This window comes from Apis florea, unplaced genomic scaffold, assembly GCF_048593485.1.
Source record: "Apis florea isolate Af1SG1 unplaced genomic scaffold, ASM4859348v1 contig_3756_pilon, whole genome shotgun sequence".
Taxonomy (NCBI): domain Eukaryota; kingdom Metazoa; phylum Arthropoda; class Insecta; order Hymenoptera; family Apidae; genus Apis; species Apis florea.
Genome location: NW_028256838.1, coordinates 22,119 through 41,435, shown reverse-complemented (window position 1 = coordinate 41,435; position 19,317 = coordinate 22,119). Strand labels below are relative to the sequence as shown.

Genomic DNA, 19,317 nt, shown 5'->3' with positions numbered 1-19,317 from the left:
AATTCGAAAATCGATTCTTTCTTTGTTTTCGAATCTATTCTTTCCCATCAAGTAAAATCTTCCCTGAAAAAAAATTTCCCAACTATCAAGCGATCGTTTTACCCCCCTCCCCTCCCCCCTCTCCCTCTCCTCAATTACCATCTCCTCGTTCGAAGCACTCCTCTTCTTTGTCCCAATACGCCATTCCTCTTGTCCACTTCCTCCCTCTTTTCTCCCTCTCTCCTCCCCTCGAGCCATCCTGCACGACTGTTCAACCGTTTCGTGACTAATTGCACACGGAAGTGCAAGGGACGTTTCGAATTGTGCAGGTGCGTAAAGGAGAAGGTCTCTACTGCTAACCCTTTCTCACCTCGCCTCGCCACCCTCTTTTCTCGCCTTTCCATCCTCCTCGTCCTTCCAGCTTAGAATTGAGAACAGAGGCGACGACGACAATTGCAGCGCGTTTGTGGTTTCTCCTTTGAACGAAAGGAGCCGACAATTTTTGAGCCGCTCTCAAGCCAGATAAATGGTCAAGGTTCTCGTTAATTAAGACCCTCTGGTGAATGGATCTCGAAGAGAGGGTTGGACTATTTCTTTTTTTTTTTTTTTTTTTTCGAGAGGACAGCTTCGAGAGGACGGTCTCCTCCAAGATCAAGAGGTGTAAGTGTTAAGTAAGAATTGAAACTCTTGAGGTTTATTTCTAGTGATTTTTTTTTTTTTTTAATGAAAAAGAAAGGCTGAGAGTTTCTCGAGTTTGATAAGATTCAATAAATCGATAGTAACACATTATAAGCAAGTATATACTATTTTCTTTAAAGCGAGAGAATTTATTGATGCCTGTTATTATTATATCAATTAAATAGTTAGTTTGTAAAATTTTATTTAATTAAGAGATTATATAATTAAAGAGATGAATAACAAGATTTACTCGATTTCTCTATCTCATTTTTAAAAATTGATATTTTAGCTTGAATTGATCCCCATTCATCATCGTTCGCCAGATCCGATCTACATCCGACTTCGACTCGAAATCTATCCAACTATTCCCTATAAGAATCGAATCAATCCAATACTGGAGCAACAGGATGTATCGAATTCATAGGTTTCAACATCAGAGAGGTGTGATGGCTCGTCGTACGAAAAGGGATTTCACAGGCAAGCCTCAAAGATACGAATGAAATTCCACTGATTTATTCACCGGATGAACCTTTTTATCGTCCACCAATAGGTTCTAAGGAATCGTTCCAAGCATTTGTCGCGTTTGCTTCGTTTTTTTTTTCTTTTTTCTTTTTATTCTTCTTATCCGCTTCTTCCTCGACATCTGTCGTTTCCTCACAATGGCGCACAATTCGATTCCATTAGGCGATAAATAGAGGGGAAAGTATAAAATATTCCATTGGCCGTGTACACGATTTCTCTCCTCTATTCTTCCTTTTCTTTTTTTTTTTTTTTTTTTTTTTTATCCCTCCAGGCGTTGATTCTCCCTGGCGCGACCGACACACACGGGGGCAAGCTTAATGGCCATGGTTGATGAAAAGCAAAATCTTTTCCCCTGATGAAACTTCCCGTCGTTAATTTCAGAACAACTGGATGCTGTTCGTTTAATTAGCTCGAGGACAGCAAAGACAGACGCGTGAAATGAATTTTCAACGGAACGAATGCTCTTCTCAACAGGTGTTCAAAGGGATGTGCTTGCCTTTTTCGCCTCCTCTCTTTCTCTCCCGCGATTCCGATCGAATCAATTACCGGAAATAAATCCTTTCTTTTCAACTTCCCGATAGAATTTTCCGCTGTATTGACGAAATGTCTATAAGGATGATTTAAGAAGTTTTGTGTGTGTGTGTGTGTGTGTGTGTGTGTGTGTGTGTGTGTGTGTGATTTCACTCTGGATGATAAATCGTTTTACGGTTTATCTTCGATTTTGCGTTTCTAAGAGTCGAATTGAGAATTTATATATTTTACGTTCGATTAATATCTTCTTTCTTTGCTTTTTTTTGAAGATAAATGATTGTTATCGTGCGAAAGTGAGAAATTGGAAAATTAGAAATTGGTCATTTAATAATTAATTGGAAATTGAGAGACTTGTAATGAAACTAGGCCCTATTCGATTTTGCGATTGAGAGGAATATATTTAAAAAATATCATATGAAAAATTGTTTGTATGGATATAGTAAAATATAATAAAATTTAATCAATTAATTATATTGTCCATGAAAAAACACTATATTATATGTATATAATATATGTTAAAATAAATTTCAATTCGTATTTTCTAGAAATTCGAAATCTATTAAGTTAATTTAAAGTTATATAATCGAAATAAAAAAAAAATAATAATTGTATTAAATAATTAATTTTTTACATAATTATATTAAATTCTAACAATTGCGTATCTTGGAATAATATAAATTTTGACTAAAATTTCTAATTATATAAAAGGGAAAAGAAAGTTAAAATGAGAAGTTGTAAACAGTGAGAAAGTTTCTCCGTAAAAAAAAAAAAAAAAAAAGAAAACTTTTAGATTATTTTTCTCTTTAAACTGTTAGTTGCTTCTTAAAGGAATTTTTATTTTCTATGTGAAATCCCCTATGTGAAATTTTCTTCGAATTATTAAACTTTTACAATAAAAGTTTGAAACTTTTAACGAGTTAATAATTGAAAAGTTCATCTTTTTCCATGAAAAGCAATAATAGTTTAACTCTCTATTAACAATCTGAATTTTTTAAGGCACATTGTTATTCTCTCAAAATTTTCCAAGAAATAAATTACTACTACTGTTTAACGTTGTTAAAAATACAATCTATCCTTATTTTTAACAACAAAGAAAACAAACAACAAAGAAAATGTTCATTATAAATTATAAATGCAATTTACATTTTATTCTTTTGTTTTAATCATTATTTCATATTACACGTCCGATTTTATTAGTACACATCACTGTAATTATATCATATCTTATCAAGTTATTCATTTACTTGAATATTACTATAATATATAGTAGCTAAAAAATAGTATCTTCATATTCTATTTATCGACTTGAACAAATTTCATTAAAATTATTCCTCACTCATGTAATCAAAATAATAAGATGAACAAAATTAAATATCTCGATTACTACATTCAACAATACTTTAACACTTTTATACTGAATACTCGTTGCTCTATCGAAATCCATCTGTAGAGAAAACATTGTACCATAATCAAAGTTCGTATTCAGTGTAGAAAGAATCACTTTATTCCTTAAATCAAGATGGTTAACACATGCAATTCTTCATTATTACTTTTTTTTTTTATTCAATGTGTTTATTATCTACGCATTCTGAAACTTATCTTTTTTCTTTATCAGCCTATACATTCTTAGTACGCGAACTTCTACCGTTTCAGATCCGCGAATTACATACGCCATTGAAGTTCATAACGTCATAAAATTAGCATCCCCTTTCACGTGTTCCTGCCAGTATACTCGCTACTTTAATAAATCGTCGACTACGTGAAATTTCACGTGGCACACAGCAGGTTTCCTTAAAGCGGTTACATCACTTACACGCCCTTTCAAGCGATCTAATTAAATCCTTTAAGCAGGTTTTCCGTTTTTGTGTGTCACGTTCAACCGAGCCAAGTATATCGCATCCAGACTCCTCGTGATTCGAATATTTTCTACCGGATTACAACCGTTTACCAGCTTTTGGTGCACGGCAATGTTATTACACGTAAACATGGCCACTGATTAGGCAAACAATTGGTGAATTTTTTAACGATTTACGTGTTTCGTGTATCTAGAATACACTTGCTATTGAAAAGTATTTGAACCTTGCTTCAATTTTGATGTAAATTGATTTCAAAAATAAACATAAAAATGAAAAGATCATTTTATATGGGAAGGTACATAGATTGAAATACAGCTAAATAAATAATTTTAATATAATTTAATAATAATTTTTATACGATTTACTGAAGCATCAAAAAAATTGGTTTTAAATATCTTTATGAAAAATAACTTTTCTTCTCTTTTATTTAAGTTATTTAAGTTTCAAAAAATGTTATCCTAAACTCCGTCTCACTTCCAATTATATTAATCTCGCATATCTTATCCATTCGAGAGATAATTTTCTTCTTGACAATGAATATAAAAATAATAATATCAAGAGAAAATTAATTTCACATGAAAAATCAATATTCCACGAACGTGAGATAGAATTCCTAATGCTTGAAAAGAGTTCGCTTCCTTTACACGAAAAATCAACTAGCCAAAAAACGTCACAACGGATATACAAACGGGAGCAAAATCGACTACTTAATGCACTCGGTTTTCATGCGGTCGCATCACAGCCCAGCTCCATTCGAGGGTTGCAAACCTGGTCGAGCGAGATAGCGATTTTTCGAAAGTATCTCAGTTTTAAACGAGACCAGCCCCGCTTATATACCTAGCTCCAATAAAATGGAACACGCGCCGCTCTGTGTATTATACGTTTCCACACGTTTTGTTACAGTAGGCCAGGGCTCCGTGTTGAAGCTAACGCGTGTCACGCGTGCCCACATGGGACCGTATCTGTGCATAGCGTCAAACGGTGTGCCGCCAGCAGTGAGCAAGCGGATCGTCCTCAACGTTTACTGTACGTATCTTGAATATGTATGCATATGTATTTTCAGTGGTGGCGCGCTTGTTTGTCGAGAACAACGTATATATATATAACAAATTATAAATCATGTGGAATTACTTTCTACGCTACTCATTGAAAATTTTGTGGTTGGATCTGGTAAAATCTGATACCTTTTAATTTTAAAAGAAAGGGTTTAAAGTTTGTTTCTCGCGGTTAATTTTTGTTGTTTAAGTGATAGACAAATGTCTCGTGCATGAATTAATTATTTTTGTATACAGTCAGTGTATAAAAGTGTTTGTACAGGTTAGGAAAATTCAATTAATAATTTATATCGTTGAAATCAATGATAATGATATCCTAAAGTACCTATTAATATTATTTTCAATCAAACAATATTTTAAGCTATAAAGAAATTTAATACTCCTTTTAATTATCCTGTTGTAGAAAATATTTTTAGATGAAATGTTTTTAAAAGATCTATCTTCCATAGAATTTTGTGACTCACTATATATTAGTACGTGAGAAAGTATATATTTCAATTTTTACAAAACACTGATTTATCAGATTTTGTTATACGATTATAGAAATTATGTATTCAAAAATGATCATTATCCTATAACTAAAGAATAACCAAATCATTTACTCTATACTATATGAAGAATCGAGAGTCATAAATCACACGAAAATTATTTTAAGAAGTTCAAATATAAAATTAATAAAAATTGTCTAATAACCGTAACTAATCTAATTCTTTCTAACAATAAAAATTGTCAAAAATCCATACTCAAATTAAAAATTTACCTTCGCATTTACCTAAGCCTATATCTAAAAATCCGCTGAAAATAAAGAGGAGAACGCTCGTATAATTTCAATAAAGAGAGAGAATTTAATCGTTTGTAAATCTTCGACTCGAAGAGCAGTTAATGGGTCACGAGCACGGCACAAAGGCAAACAACCGAAAGCGTTAACAATGCATTGTGCACGCACGTTGGAAAATGCAATTTAAGGTCTGGCTACGTGGTCGTGGTCTCCCCGTGGGGAGAGCCGTACCATAATGACGCCACTTGGGAGGCCGTGAATGGCAGATGCGAAGGACCATTGTTTCCACCGCTCAAGTAACGCCTTAAATATTTTCCGCCACCGGCGAATCTCTGCTGTCACGGCTTGTCGACCATCTTACCGGATTGATTAAAATATGAGGCCTTTGAAACGTCCGCTTTGAGCTGAAAATATTCCATCAGCCGAATCTGTAGTAAAATTCGCGTGCGCTAATTTCTTTTCATTTTTCTCTTCCCCCCCCCCCTTTTTTTGATATTGACGAAACGAATTTTGCAATTTGATTGATTTCTGCTGGATAAATTGTAAATTGGATTTTTTTTAACAATTGTGTGTCAGATGAAATTATACGATATTAAAAATCTTCTTTGATAATTGGAAATTATAATTTTATTTCATGTGGAATTTATTAGTTAATGCAAATTTTATGAGGGAATTATTGGGGATTTATAAAATTTAATTGTAATCTTTGTAGAAAGAGAATTTGCATTTTCTCTCAGTTTATATTATTTTTGGAGTAATGATTTGTTTTGAATTTTTCTTAAAAGTTCATACTGTCTTTGAAAAAATATATGGGATGAGTAACATAGAAAACGATGGATGGAATTAAAATAATCTATGATCGTAAAAAATGATGATGATCTAATGATATTTATTCTTATTTCTCATCAGCTTCTCACGAAATTTTCGTATGAATAAAAATAAAATGTAAAATGTTTAATTGAAGAAGAATCTCTGTTCAGTAATCCTAGTACAGTTCGAAAAATTGAAAAAATTTAGATAGTTATTGATAAATATTTGATACTTTATAAAAAAAAAAAAGCATAAAAACTAACAATCTTATTAAAAATTGTATTATTAAATATTAAAATTTTAGTAGAAATATAAAAATTCACGAGGATTTTGAACACTTATTTCTGCCATACATTTCTATAATTAATTTTCAATAAATTTGATGTCAATTCAAAATCACTTTGTATTACGTTTAATATTTAAGTACAAATCCATCACCACATAAATTCATTAATGCAACTCTCTCAAAATCTATTATATTCTCTATCAAACGTTTAGTCGACTGTACAAGCGAAGGAAGCAATTAACGGTAGAAAATTTTGATTTCATATGTAGATACAAGGTGTATGAAATATTAATGGAAATTCTGTTCGCAGTTCAGCCAATGGTATGGATTGAAAACCAGTTAGTTGGCGCTTATGAGGGTCAAACGCTCGTCCTAGAATGTCACAGCGAGGCTTATCCAACAGCAATCACTTATTGGACTAGGCCGTCTAACGAAACGATTACGAATGGTATGCAAATATTAAATTTTTCTTCTGAGATGACATGCTTTTATTTTTTTTTTTTCTTTTTATTCAAATAACGAATAAGAAATTAAATTTTTAATATAGGTATATATTATTACATATATTAAAGTAATTCACAATTTTTCGAACGATACATTTTTTCAATGGTTCATCATTTTATAAGAATACCATCTATCTATTTTTCTGGAATAGAAATTTTTGAATGCAATCTTTTTATAACAATTTATTAGTAGTTATTGAATTCAAATTATATTTTTGTCATAAATTTCTTAAAAGGCTCATAATAGAAATCTAATTATGAGATCTATCATTCGCAAGAAGGAATACTTTTTAATAAAAAGAATTTTAATCTGACAATTAAAAGTTCCAAATAATCATAAATATTATTCCCCGCTTCTGAAAAAGGAAACAAAAATACTCACATCTCTCAAGATATAAAACGTTAAACCAATCATCAACGAGAAAATATTTTTTATACTTCAAAAAAACAGAATTTTCCTCGAAAACGAATTTTCCCAAATTTTTACCTCAAATATCTTCGAAAGACGGGATTTAGCAAACTTTACTACACTGCTAAGTAACGCTAACGCGGTTCGCTTAATTATTTCAATCTAACGTAATTGTCTTGCCTTTAAAGTCTAATATCCTTTCGTGATAATTGGCGAAGAGTGAGGAGGAGGAGGGATGTTGAAGGGGCACGCACGTGAAACAATGGAGCGCGTGCGTGCCGCTTTATCCCCTTCGAGTTAATTGTTAACGCGTTGAAAATTAATAACACGTCTCGTCGTCCCTCTCGCGTGTATCTTAATTTCCTTCTTTCTTTGTTACCGAATCACGGCCATCTTTAATCGCACATTCTTATTTCTGAATTAATTGATACGTCGACTCCGGTCCGTGAGAAAATACGCGTTGCGTGACAGAAACTCGTTAAACTCGTACGGATTGAGCGGAACGAAACAAAGAAAAGGGGATTAAAAAAAAAAAAAAAAAAAAGAGAGAGAGAGAGAGGGAGGGAAAAAAGGAAGAAAAGTGACACAGCAGCCCAGGGTGAAATCGCCCTGGCCCGATGATCGTTTTCCTTGGTTACGGAAAAGCTTTTGCGGAAACGGTTAATCCTTTGTCAGTTCAGGCGTGTTTGGAAGTTGATCGCGGTGTCTGGATTACGTGGCATGCAGTAAAAATAACAGAGAGAAACAGAGGGATTTGTTATTGGGACAAAGGACAATATTTAACAAGTCGAAATATGATATTTTCTCACTGTTTTATATTCTCTTGATGGAAAAATAACGATGGAATTACGATTCCGACGATTACGAATAATTTTCTGTGTGTAAATTCTTTATGCGAAAAAATGCGGCAAGTAAATATGGGGAAAATAGCTAAATAAATTCCTACGATATTTTTCTTTGCAAAAACTCTCGACTTCGTCGATAATAAAAGAAGACTTCAAATATCAGCCATACAATCAGTGCCATACACAGACTGTCGTAACGTAGAATGTTTTCTATATTGAAAAAGTTACGATTTGAATGATTTCCTATTCAGAATGTATATAGAAATAGATAGTTAAGCTCTTAAATTAAGAATGAAGAGTCATCGAGAGAAATTTTATCGCCATAATATTTAAAAGTTTAATTTTTTTTATTCATTCCAACCACGTATTCCCGCAAAGCATAATAAAACTTCATTTTCGTTATGTCTCCACGCGTCACGTCTGGCTAGAAAAAAATATTAATATTGTTCAAAAAATATACGGGGATGAATGCTCGAATATATGTGGAAAAAGTATACATTAGAATACCAAGCAAGGAAAATATGCTGATAAGCAAACGCGTATGACGTATCCGCGTTCTCAGAACATTGAACGAATTTCAACATTCGTGAAATTTAGAAAATGGCAGCCATGTAAAAGCATGGTATATCCAACTCACGTAATGTTGTAACAACGAGAGATAAAAATTTTTTATTCTTTCGTATATTTTTTATTTTCGTCTTCAGAATATGTGTGTTTTTATAAAACGTAAAATTGGAAGAAACAATCTTTTTTTTTTTTTTTTCATTCTCATATTACAGTTAATCCCTCGAAGATTATAAATCGAATTAAATCGATTTCGATTATTCCAAATTAAATCAATCTTTTTACGCGTTAAATGAATTATACCGAATTCTTCAAATATAATGGAGAATAATAAAATAGAAATTACGTATTTTGTTATCGATTTTTATAATATTTAATAATAGTCTGTTGGATTATATATATTTTTAAATATATACTCGATTTTCTTATACAGAATTATATTATATCTAATAGAAAGTCACGAAATTACATATATCTCAATATATGAGAAAAAAAAATAAAATATATATCATTATTTATATCATCATGATATTACATGTAATTTTTGTATATTATTTTATTTTTGTCATAATCTTTTTTCGCTTAAATCTTACAGAAAAAGGCGCCATATTCAAATAGTGAAATTGATCAATCACATTTACAACACAACTTCTTAAGCGTATAAGTCTGATTTAAGAAAAATCTTGTGTCTTGTGTACGAATCAGAAAAAATTCCTTTTTATTGCATAACTTACAATCCTTCGTTTTTCCACATATTTCTAGCAACCAGTCTCGTAGCCAGATGATATCGATTACGCCACGGAATAAAATAACTAAAATTAATCTAGTTCTTTTTATGTCATTCAACACTCATTACTCGAATAGATCACATTCTTATCGTTGTCGTCTCGTAGAAATGAAACGAATTAGGTTTTTAACGGACGAGCAATTACACCACCACGGGATTAATAGCGGAACTCACGAGTGATGAGTCTTATCAAGCACTTTTTCATTGCATTCTTCGTACGAACAACGTGGGTGGAGATTGAACGAGATTTTCAATTACGAAGAACGATTGTTCGTGAGAATACGTTTTTTCTTAGGAAAAAATGTTATTAGACTAGTGCACTGGTTTTCTCTATAAAATTTTGATGATTCTGATAATTTTATAGAGGATACTCTGAGGTTATAAATAACGATAGACGGTGGACGATGAGAATTTCATTCTTCTCTTTTATATATATATACAAGTTGATATTTTTTTAAACGTATTGTTTTCAGATAAAATTGTGTCAATTTGTTTTGTACAAAAGAGAATAGAAATACGTATCGATTTCATTTCAGGAGAAAACTTTTCAAATATCTCGATTTTCAATGTATAAACATGCAACATCAAATCAAATGTCATTCCAAATAATTTAATGTTTCTATTTGAAATATTTATCTATCCTCGATCGTTTCAGATTTATTATTTATTATTTATTTGAAAACAGTTAAACGTGAATCATCTTGTATATTCGTATATTCTTTTATAATGAAAATAATTTTTGAATTATTTTTTCAGAGTTAATTTTTCACTTCTTTATTTAATTATTTTTCAAATATGATTCAAAATAACAAAATCTCTCTTTATTTCCGTTTGTAGATAATTATAAGGTTGAGACAATTCCAAAGGGATACGAGATCACTATGAAGCTTACTATAAAATCCGTACAACCTCAAGATTTTGGATCGTATCGATGTGTCGCGAGAAACTCATTAGGCGAAATGGACGGGAAAATCAAACTGTACAGTAAGTAAATCGAATTCTATTATTTATTATTCAAGATTCGATATATAAATATTTCCATTGGAAATATTTTTTTCATTTTCATCAAAAATTCTCTATGATTTTTATGAATCATTGATACCGAACAACATCGAACCAAATATTAATAATTGATATCGATTAAAATTATTTCCATATTTCCATTAAAAAAATTTTTAATGTGACTTTCACTTTATACGAACTCTCCAATTCCGTCAACATCGATCAACCGTTCATCATAGCATTAAAATTGCAATCTCATCGCACATCTCATTTGAATAATAGAATTAGGTTAATGGGTATAAAAATAAGAGAATGCAACTTCGTTAACCTAATTTAAATCAAGATTCTAGTCAACACTATTATCAAAAATTGTCTAAAATGTTATCAACCACGTATGTTGTGTAACATGATAATAATTAAAATTAGAACCGAAAAGGAGAAAAGAATTAAAAAGAACGTTACTATCGATAATAATATATTATTCATTTTCTTCTCCATTCTCTCTTTTTCCTGTACTTCACTTCCATTCAAAGTCTCTTTCGCATGCGCGTGACATGATCTACATTACGCTTAGAAAAACTGACCCGAGCAAAGAACAAAAATTTTCAAAAAATTTTCCATCCGTACTAATTAATATAATTAGTTATATAGTCGTCGGATATGTAACATTTTCATTTCTATGATAATCCTCTTGTTATTTTTTGTCGAAGAAGGAAACGAGACAATTTAAGAGGATATCTAAAGAAATTATTTTTGTAATGGTTCATTCAACGGTAGCAATTGCACAGCAATTTCATAACTGCGCAACTTTTATCAGTTGGCGAGATCCTCTCGTTATCGTAACTTTCGTTAATTACACGGCTATGTAGTAACTACTCGATGATATCGAATCGAGGGTGCAAGAGAAAAGGTCGAGAGGGTTGAGGAACGAGGCCCTAGTATTAAAAGACCTTAAATTTCGTCGATCAATTCAGGCTGGCAACGATATTTTCGTGCCAGTCAATTAATTCATCCTAATAAACGCTACTCTACTTTGCTAATTTACCAGTTACTTCAAACTCTAAGCTTCGCACGGTGAAACATTTAAAAACTCGGGAATGCTCGTTATAGATCAATTCATCTGTTGGAAAGAACGAATTAAAATTGTTTGAATAATTTATCAGCGTCGATCGATTCACTCGATCAATTTGTGAAATAGTAGAAAGTATAAGATGGGTCATACTTTATGATAAAAATGATATATATTTGCCAATTTTCAGATTTTTTAAATTGTTTAGGAAACTAATTATAAAAAATAAGTTTATCTTCCTATTGATTAACTACTTTTTTAATATTATAAATATATTTTATGGATGCTTATTTGCAAATTTATGAACTACAATAGAGTTAAATCATTAATTTCATGTGAATAAAAACTGGGTGAAATTGAACAACTTTCATATTGGAACGCAAAATTTGTTACAACAAGACCAAGTAGGAATGTACGTTTATATGAACGCTTTTTTATCGATTTCGCGTGCTAAATCCATTCCGGAAGCCGTCTCCGCATGCTACGATACAGCTTGTACAGGTAACATAATCGAACCATTGGGAGTCGTTATTAGGATTCGCGATATTCAATTAGTACAACTAATGTGGAATTACAGGGATACCTTTGGCACCGTTTTAAAGTTTTCACAAACCGCCATATTGCGATAGTTAATTATATCAGAATTCGTCTATCGTTGTAGACTAAGTTTCATTGCGATAATTAAACATGAAATATGTCGTGTAACTACTTAATATTATGATTTGAATGGTTTTATCGAAGAATCAGTTGTAGAGATTGAAATGAAAAATAAATTATAGCCACTATATATCGTTTTAATCTTATTTTAATTGTAATAATCGTAAATATATGTCGATTTTTCACTAAGAAGAAATTATTTTTTCCCCTGTTTCAGATAAAATGAAACAAAAAAAAAAAAAAAAAAATTCTAGAAGAAAATTTTGTATTCTTTAACAATATTCAGTACTCTACGATGTGTTTTCTTTATTCAAGTTAGCAAAAGTTTTATGTGTTTTATAGAGATCTAGAATCAGATCTAATTTATTTTCCCTAACAAGGATTTCAAAAAAACGATAAAAACATTTTTTAACTAAAAAGGATATAATATAATATCTGCCCAATTACTAGATAAATAAAATATACTTAGAAATTTCTATTTTAATAATTCGAGAGATAAAAAACTAAATAGATTGACTAAATATTTTTAAAATAATTATTAATTAAAAATTATTAGATAAACTTATTAAATTCGTAATTAAAATTTATATAAAACATTTTGAAGAAATCGATATAACTAATGTAATCTAATTAATATAGCCAATTTCCAAATAAAAATCTAATTCGATTCGAAAAATATTCTAAAGAGTACCCATTAAACCAAATTTATTAGGAATTTAATTAATTGTAATATAAATTTCGTTAATTTCTTAGCGTAAAAAAATATAAAATAAGACTTTCGTGTTTCTCGCCATTTACCTAACTCCTTCTTCCTCATCTTCCTTTTTTTTTCTCGCCATGTTATTAACGATTTTCGTTTCGTTCTATGCGAAAAAACTTCTTCGTTACACGCCAGGCGAAAAATTTAATACGCTAAATAACGTTACGTGTTGAAGATAATGGACAAACTTTCTTCTGTTTTGCAACTTGTTAATTATCGTGACGGTTCTTTCAACCGCTTTGAAAAGTAATTTAACCGGTGAGACTTGAATTAATTAAACAAACATACGCGTCCAGGTGAGCTGTTTAAACGTTATTTAACTGGAGAAAACGGTTAAGCTGTATGTTAATCTCTCTGGCAAACTTATACGATATACTAATTAGAAACTTGTATGATCACAAAGAAACAATGGATCTTATTCAATCGTTTCTCATATTCGGTGCCTTAAAATTATAATATTATGTAAATATTAATATCAGAGATCATTTAATCCTTTTATATATTTTTCATTTATTTTATATTGTTTTAATTTCATTTATTTTTTTTTTAAATTTATGATACAGTTAAGATAATCCACGAATATCGATAATTTCAGAGATCCTAATTTAATTCTTTTTTAAATTGCTCCTTTCTTTTATATTATTTACGATTTTATCTTTTTAAATCTCTTTATTATAATTTAACACAATAAAATAGAACATGAAATACAATTACAAATATATTTATAAGAAAATACTTATTTCAAACTCAATTAATTTTACTAATTAATTAGTTTGTCATAAAATATTTCTTTATGTGATACTTCGCTATATATATTGCTACTGTTTCGTTAAATATATATTCTTTTATATATAGATACATACAGATTAAGAAGACTTTTTCTATTTATATTCTCTATATATATTTTTTGCTCTAAATTGAACAATTAAGATAAATTCACGAGATTATGTTTCTGTCATATGTTACTCTTGAAACTATGATAAAGTAAAGATAAATAAAAAAAATATATATATAATTGTAACATGAAAGAGATTTTTTAATAAAAAAAAATGATCAATATTATACATGAATAATATCGAAAATCGAAGCAAAATAAAAAAAAATATGGATATAAATCTCTCTACATGTATATAGCGAAATTCGTTGATTGGTTACATAGTTCTCATCAATTTTTACAAATTGGCAGAATTTCCTAGTGAAATTTTATTTTTGAATGGAAACGAGCAAATCAAACAGAAAATAGAATACGAAACTCGAGCTAAACTAAATGGACAAAAATAAACAAATTTGAAGTTAACAATAAATAAAACTAAAGAAGAAATTTTGCAGTATATACGAATTTTATCACAATGAAATGAATGTATATAATATAATCTTAGTTATAATCAAAGATACATGTACTAAATTGATAAAAAAGAAAGATTCATAACTCTTGTGATAAGTAGTATCTGGTAAATGAAAAAAAAAAATATCCTTTATTATTAACAATGAAAATATTAATGAAAATATTTTCAAAGTTATAAACAATTTTTTGTCAAAGCAAGTAATGTTTAAAGAATTTTTAAACGAATATGTAATTCTAATGAAGATGTCAAGCGCGTGTAAAGAAACGAAAGGAGGACATGTAAAGAAATCTTTTGTAATCGGGAAAAGAAGAAATAATAAGACTGTTGTTTTTACATGGCGCGTCAGTTCTCAAAATCATCCTTTTCAACCAAAACAAAAAAATTATTTACAACATTGAAAATGTTGATTTTTAAGACTTTTTTTCTTTATTTAATAAATTTTATTTATCCTAAAAGTTTTTTTCATCTGTATGTATTTCGTATATATAAATGTATAAAACTATCGCACTAAATCGCACGTATTAAGTTATTTTCCTATATGCTCATCATTCAAATCATTATATCTTGGAACTTGTCAAGTTTTTACCTTTTTTAAAGTACTCCCTTTCAGTCACGAGTTCGCGTGAAAAATGAAAAATCAATAAAAATGAACTTATCGTAGCTTTTCTCCTGTAAACTTCATAATATATTCTATAACTTTACTTATTTAAATCTTTCGCTTTTAAACTTCAATTTTTAACATTTTATACATTTTACTCTTATTTCATTCATCGAGTTAATTCTTCTATTCATAGCACAAATTAGCTCATTTTAACAAGAAAATTGCATCAATATTTCTTTTTTTTTCTCTTCTTTTTATTTTTGTTATTGCAAATATTTACATGCTTCTCAAAGAAGTTGAGAAGTATCCTGAAGAGAAACATTCTGTTGCAAAGTTGCTTCTCGTTAGCTAATGACGTTAGTATCGTAATTTGCAAAGGGAGGAGGAAAAAAGAAAAAAAGACAGAGAGAAAACATACTGGAATCGATGAAGAATTTCAGATAGCTTTAAATTATGACAGGTCGTATAACCCCACGTCATGTCGCATCATATCATGTCAAATTTCCTACATAAACGTCACGCGGCTATACAGGGTTGTTCAACTACTGAACTACTCGAATATTGATTTTAGGGGAAATGATAGTAATTATTTTTTTAATACTAGTACTATCGAATCAATCAGGTTGATTGATTTCAGATTTGATTGTTTTTATTTTTTTATTTTTCTTTTTTTTTATTTTTTAATAAGCTGCAAGTGATTTTGGGAAAATTAATATTGATTTTTGCCTAAGAAGAAGAGAAAAATGAGATATGTGATGTGTCATTACGTATGTGGAAAATAAATTCTTAACACGAAAATAAATCGAAATTGAGTGAGTAAAATTGTTTCATTTGAATTTGTTTCTTATTTTTCGGGAATATCAAATTTGAAAATATAAATACTGGTAAATTTGACCAATATATGAATGATAGTACGTTATTCCATACGAGTAAAAATGAGTAAAAAGGGAAAAAAGAATTTTTTCATTCGAAAATTCATAAATAATTTTTAAATTTTTAAATCCGCTCATTATTTCATGTATCTTAACTGAATATCTGCAAATTTAATTTTCTTGAACAAAAATTTTTCACTACATTTTTAACTGATTTTCGCACGTGGAATAAACTCTCATCCATTATTCATTCCCGTCCAAATGGGAAATAATAAAATTCATGTATACTTGATAAATTTTCACACCTTCAAAATAATGATTTAGTCGCTTCGAATGAACAAAATTTATTTTATATTTTTAGCTCATCTCTGCGCTTTAAATTCAAAAAAAAAAAAAAAAAAAAAAAAAGAAAAAAAGAAAGAAATACTCGAAATGAAATATCGCGTTAACGCAAACGTTCAGCTTTAAACGGCTTTAAAGTTTCCCTGCAATCTTTTTAAATACATACTTTCATTTCCCGTATTCCATAAAGAAAAATCTACTAAATACAACAAACAATCATAATACTGCTTGCACAAAAACCTCCATTTCCCCTATAAAAGTATGCGACATAACCATCCATCATTCGAAATTATCATGCCGCAACTCTATATACTACACATCGTGAAAATCAATGCAACGAATTCCTAATTTCTTCGGCAAAATTCATAGAGAAAAAGATGCAAAAAAGAAGAAACATCAAAATTATTCAACAAACATCCTTCTATTCTCGATTTTCCAAAAAAAAAAAAAAAAAAAAAAAAAAAAAAGAAATCTCGTTCTCTCCGCAAAATCGAAATTACTCGACATATTCATTTCCCTCCGAAATCGTTCAATCCCCGGGCAAATAGATGGCCAGAAAATCAAGGGGATAGCACCACCAGTTCCCAGTTCCTTCAGCGAAAACCCGTCGTGGAACGTGATTTTCCAATGGCATGCATACGATTAAACCGCGAGGCATCTATTCACGACTCTGCTCTCTCCGGCTGATAATTAATCGGTCGCCCGATTAGAGTATCGGCCGGCAAGGAAGAGAGGTCGCATGAAAATGAAACGGAGACGAAATAGAAATGGGGACGACGGATTTAACGAAAACCGCCGGGTCAAGGGAAGAAGAGGGAAAGACGGGTTGGCTCGATTGGCTCGATTCGGGCGCGCACTCAATTATCGATAATTTGTAAATAAAACCGTCGTGCAATCGTCACCTCTCGTCGAGTTCCTCGTCGAGTAAATTGGCTCCGAATAATCGAATAATTCGCGGCCCATTGAAACGCACCGTTTTCCCTTGCTTCCTCGGTTTTCTTAACTCCCCCGGTATCGGTCTCGGCTGATAACGTTAGCAATAATTATCGGGGGAGTAGGGGGAGTAGGGGGGGAGGGGGTTATACGCCTCATTAAAGTCGATTAATTTCGATGGAAATCTCGTTGGAGCGCGAGGAGAACGAGTTATCGGACAATGGGGTAAGGAGGAGGATGGAAGAGAGTGGTAGAAGGTAAGAGGGAATTATAAGGGATGAATGTTTTCAAGATGGATTCCGGGGCCTCTGATTGGCTTTTGCCCGACTGCAATTACGCGGTTCTTAATGGATTTCGTATTGTGCGACGGCGGAAAATTAAAATGGCCGCGACAGGAAATACGCGTGGAGGCTTTTTAAAGTTGAGTTATGTGGACAAGTGTGTACACGGAACGCGGATATGAAGTAGGAGAATGGAAAATTTAAGGAGCGATTTTCTGCAGAGTGAAGGAAACGTGTAAAAGCTATGCCACGTGTAGGAATATTAATTTATTTATTGGGAAGAATGAAATTAAATTGTTTATAATAAACTTTTGCGTTTAATTTCCAGAATCATCCTTTATATTTTCTAGCTACTTCGTGCACTACGCCGTATATAATTAGCTTCATTGCAAAAGTTTTCTATCTTACGAGTTAATTTTATCTCGAAAATTTTAATATTCCATCTCGCATCATTACAAAGTTATATCGAAAAGTATATTAAAATTATAAAGAACGAAGTGTCTTATCATTGAAAGCAAGACAACGCAATTTCTAAATACTACACGTAATATGTTATTTATTAGATTTAATATTATTATATCATTCACGCATTCATACGTCGAATATGTAATGTTGTAATGTTGGGATATAGATTTCGGTTTAATCTGATTTGTCAAATAAGATATTGCTAAATTAAATAGCTAAATTAAATCATAAGTTAAATCCGAATTTGATTCTAAACAAACGATTCAATGTGACATATTTAATTTTGAAAAAAATATCGAAAGATGAATGTATGATATGAAAAAAAAAATTGTTTATAAAAAAAACTTTTGATAAATATTTCGATAAATTGTATAATTCACGTTCGTATTAAATTTTGATCCTTCTTATTTTCTCACTTAGATTTTATTCATCATCGAATCATGGAATAAAAGAGGGATGATATAATATTAATATGCATATAACGAAATTCGTGTGCACAGTAAATGGGTTATAATTATGAACAAACATGACTTCGCAATTGTCATCGAAACAAATGCAATTACAGTGGCGAAATGAAATTCAACAATGCAAACCTATATAAACAAAGGGCAAGTTTGATCACCTCGTACGATTTAATATTTACCCAGATGAATCTGCGATTCCAGCAGACGCCACGTATGCACATTAAGATTTAGCCTCTGAAATATGGATTCGAATCCATATTTATTGATGAATCGATGTTCGAACAATTCTTGGAACAATTTTCGAAGAGTTGGACAGATCGGTCTATTGAATTTCCCTCCATATTTTCAATTTTCATAACTTGACATCGGGAAGAGATCAAAATTAAAGGAAAATCATATTTTACGGTTACGACTCTGCGATAATTCACCGAAACGGTGAAAAATGATTGGATTTCAAATCATTTTTAAATTATATTGCACGTAGGAATATATGATCTTCTCTGAAAATTGATTCAACGAAATGAAGAATTCTTTGAATAAAATATACGATTCGAATATGTTATTAGAGATCTCTTTAGAGATTTTAAAATAAGATTGTCATTCATACGTAAAAAATGTATATGAAATAAATATGGATATAGAATGCATCGAAAATTGTACGAATCTTAGGATGATTCCGTATATTACAATGCAAACCTTTCAAAGAATCATAATATACGTTTAAAAACTTCACCTTTATCATTGGAATAACGTCACGAATGGAAAGTTATTCTCTCTTCTTGTCCAACTCTCGAATATACTGAACATTATCTACATCATCCATCTATTACATATAATTTCATTTTACGAGAGTGATATATCCGTAAAATATTCTATTTCATATTTGAAGTTAGAAATCAATTTACGTATTATTTGCATTCAC

At 30.6% G+C, this 19,317-nt stretch overlaps 1 protein-coding gene across 1 annotated transcript in view; it reads left to right on the top strand.

The window, feature by feature from the left end:
- The window catches only part of LOC100863469 (lachesin), a 162,598-nt gene that overhangs the window by 136,990 nt on the left and 6,291 nt on the right, over positions 1–19,317 (top strand). The window contains exons 5-7 of the mRNA XM_003697592.4: positions 4,470–4,592; positions 6,806–6,943; positions 10,441–10,587. Coding sequence (XP_003697640.3) covers positions 4,470–4,592; positions 6,806–6,943; positions 10,441–10,587 — 408 coding nt within the window. The remainder of the gene's footprint in view (positions 1–4,469; positions 4,593–6,805; positions 6,944–10,440; positions 10,588–19,317) is intronic.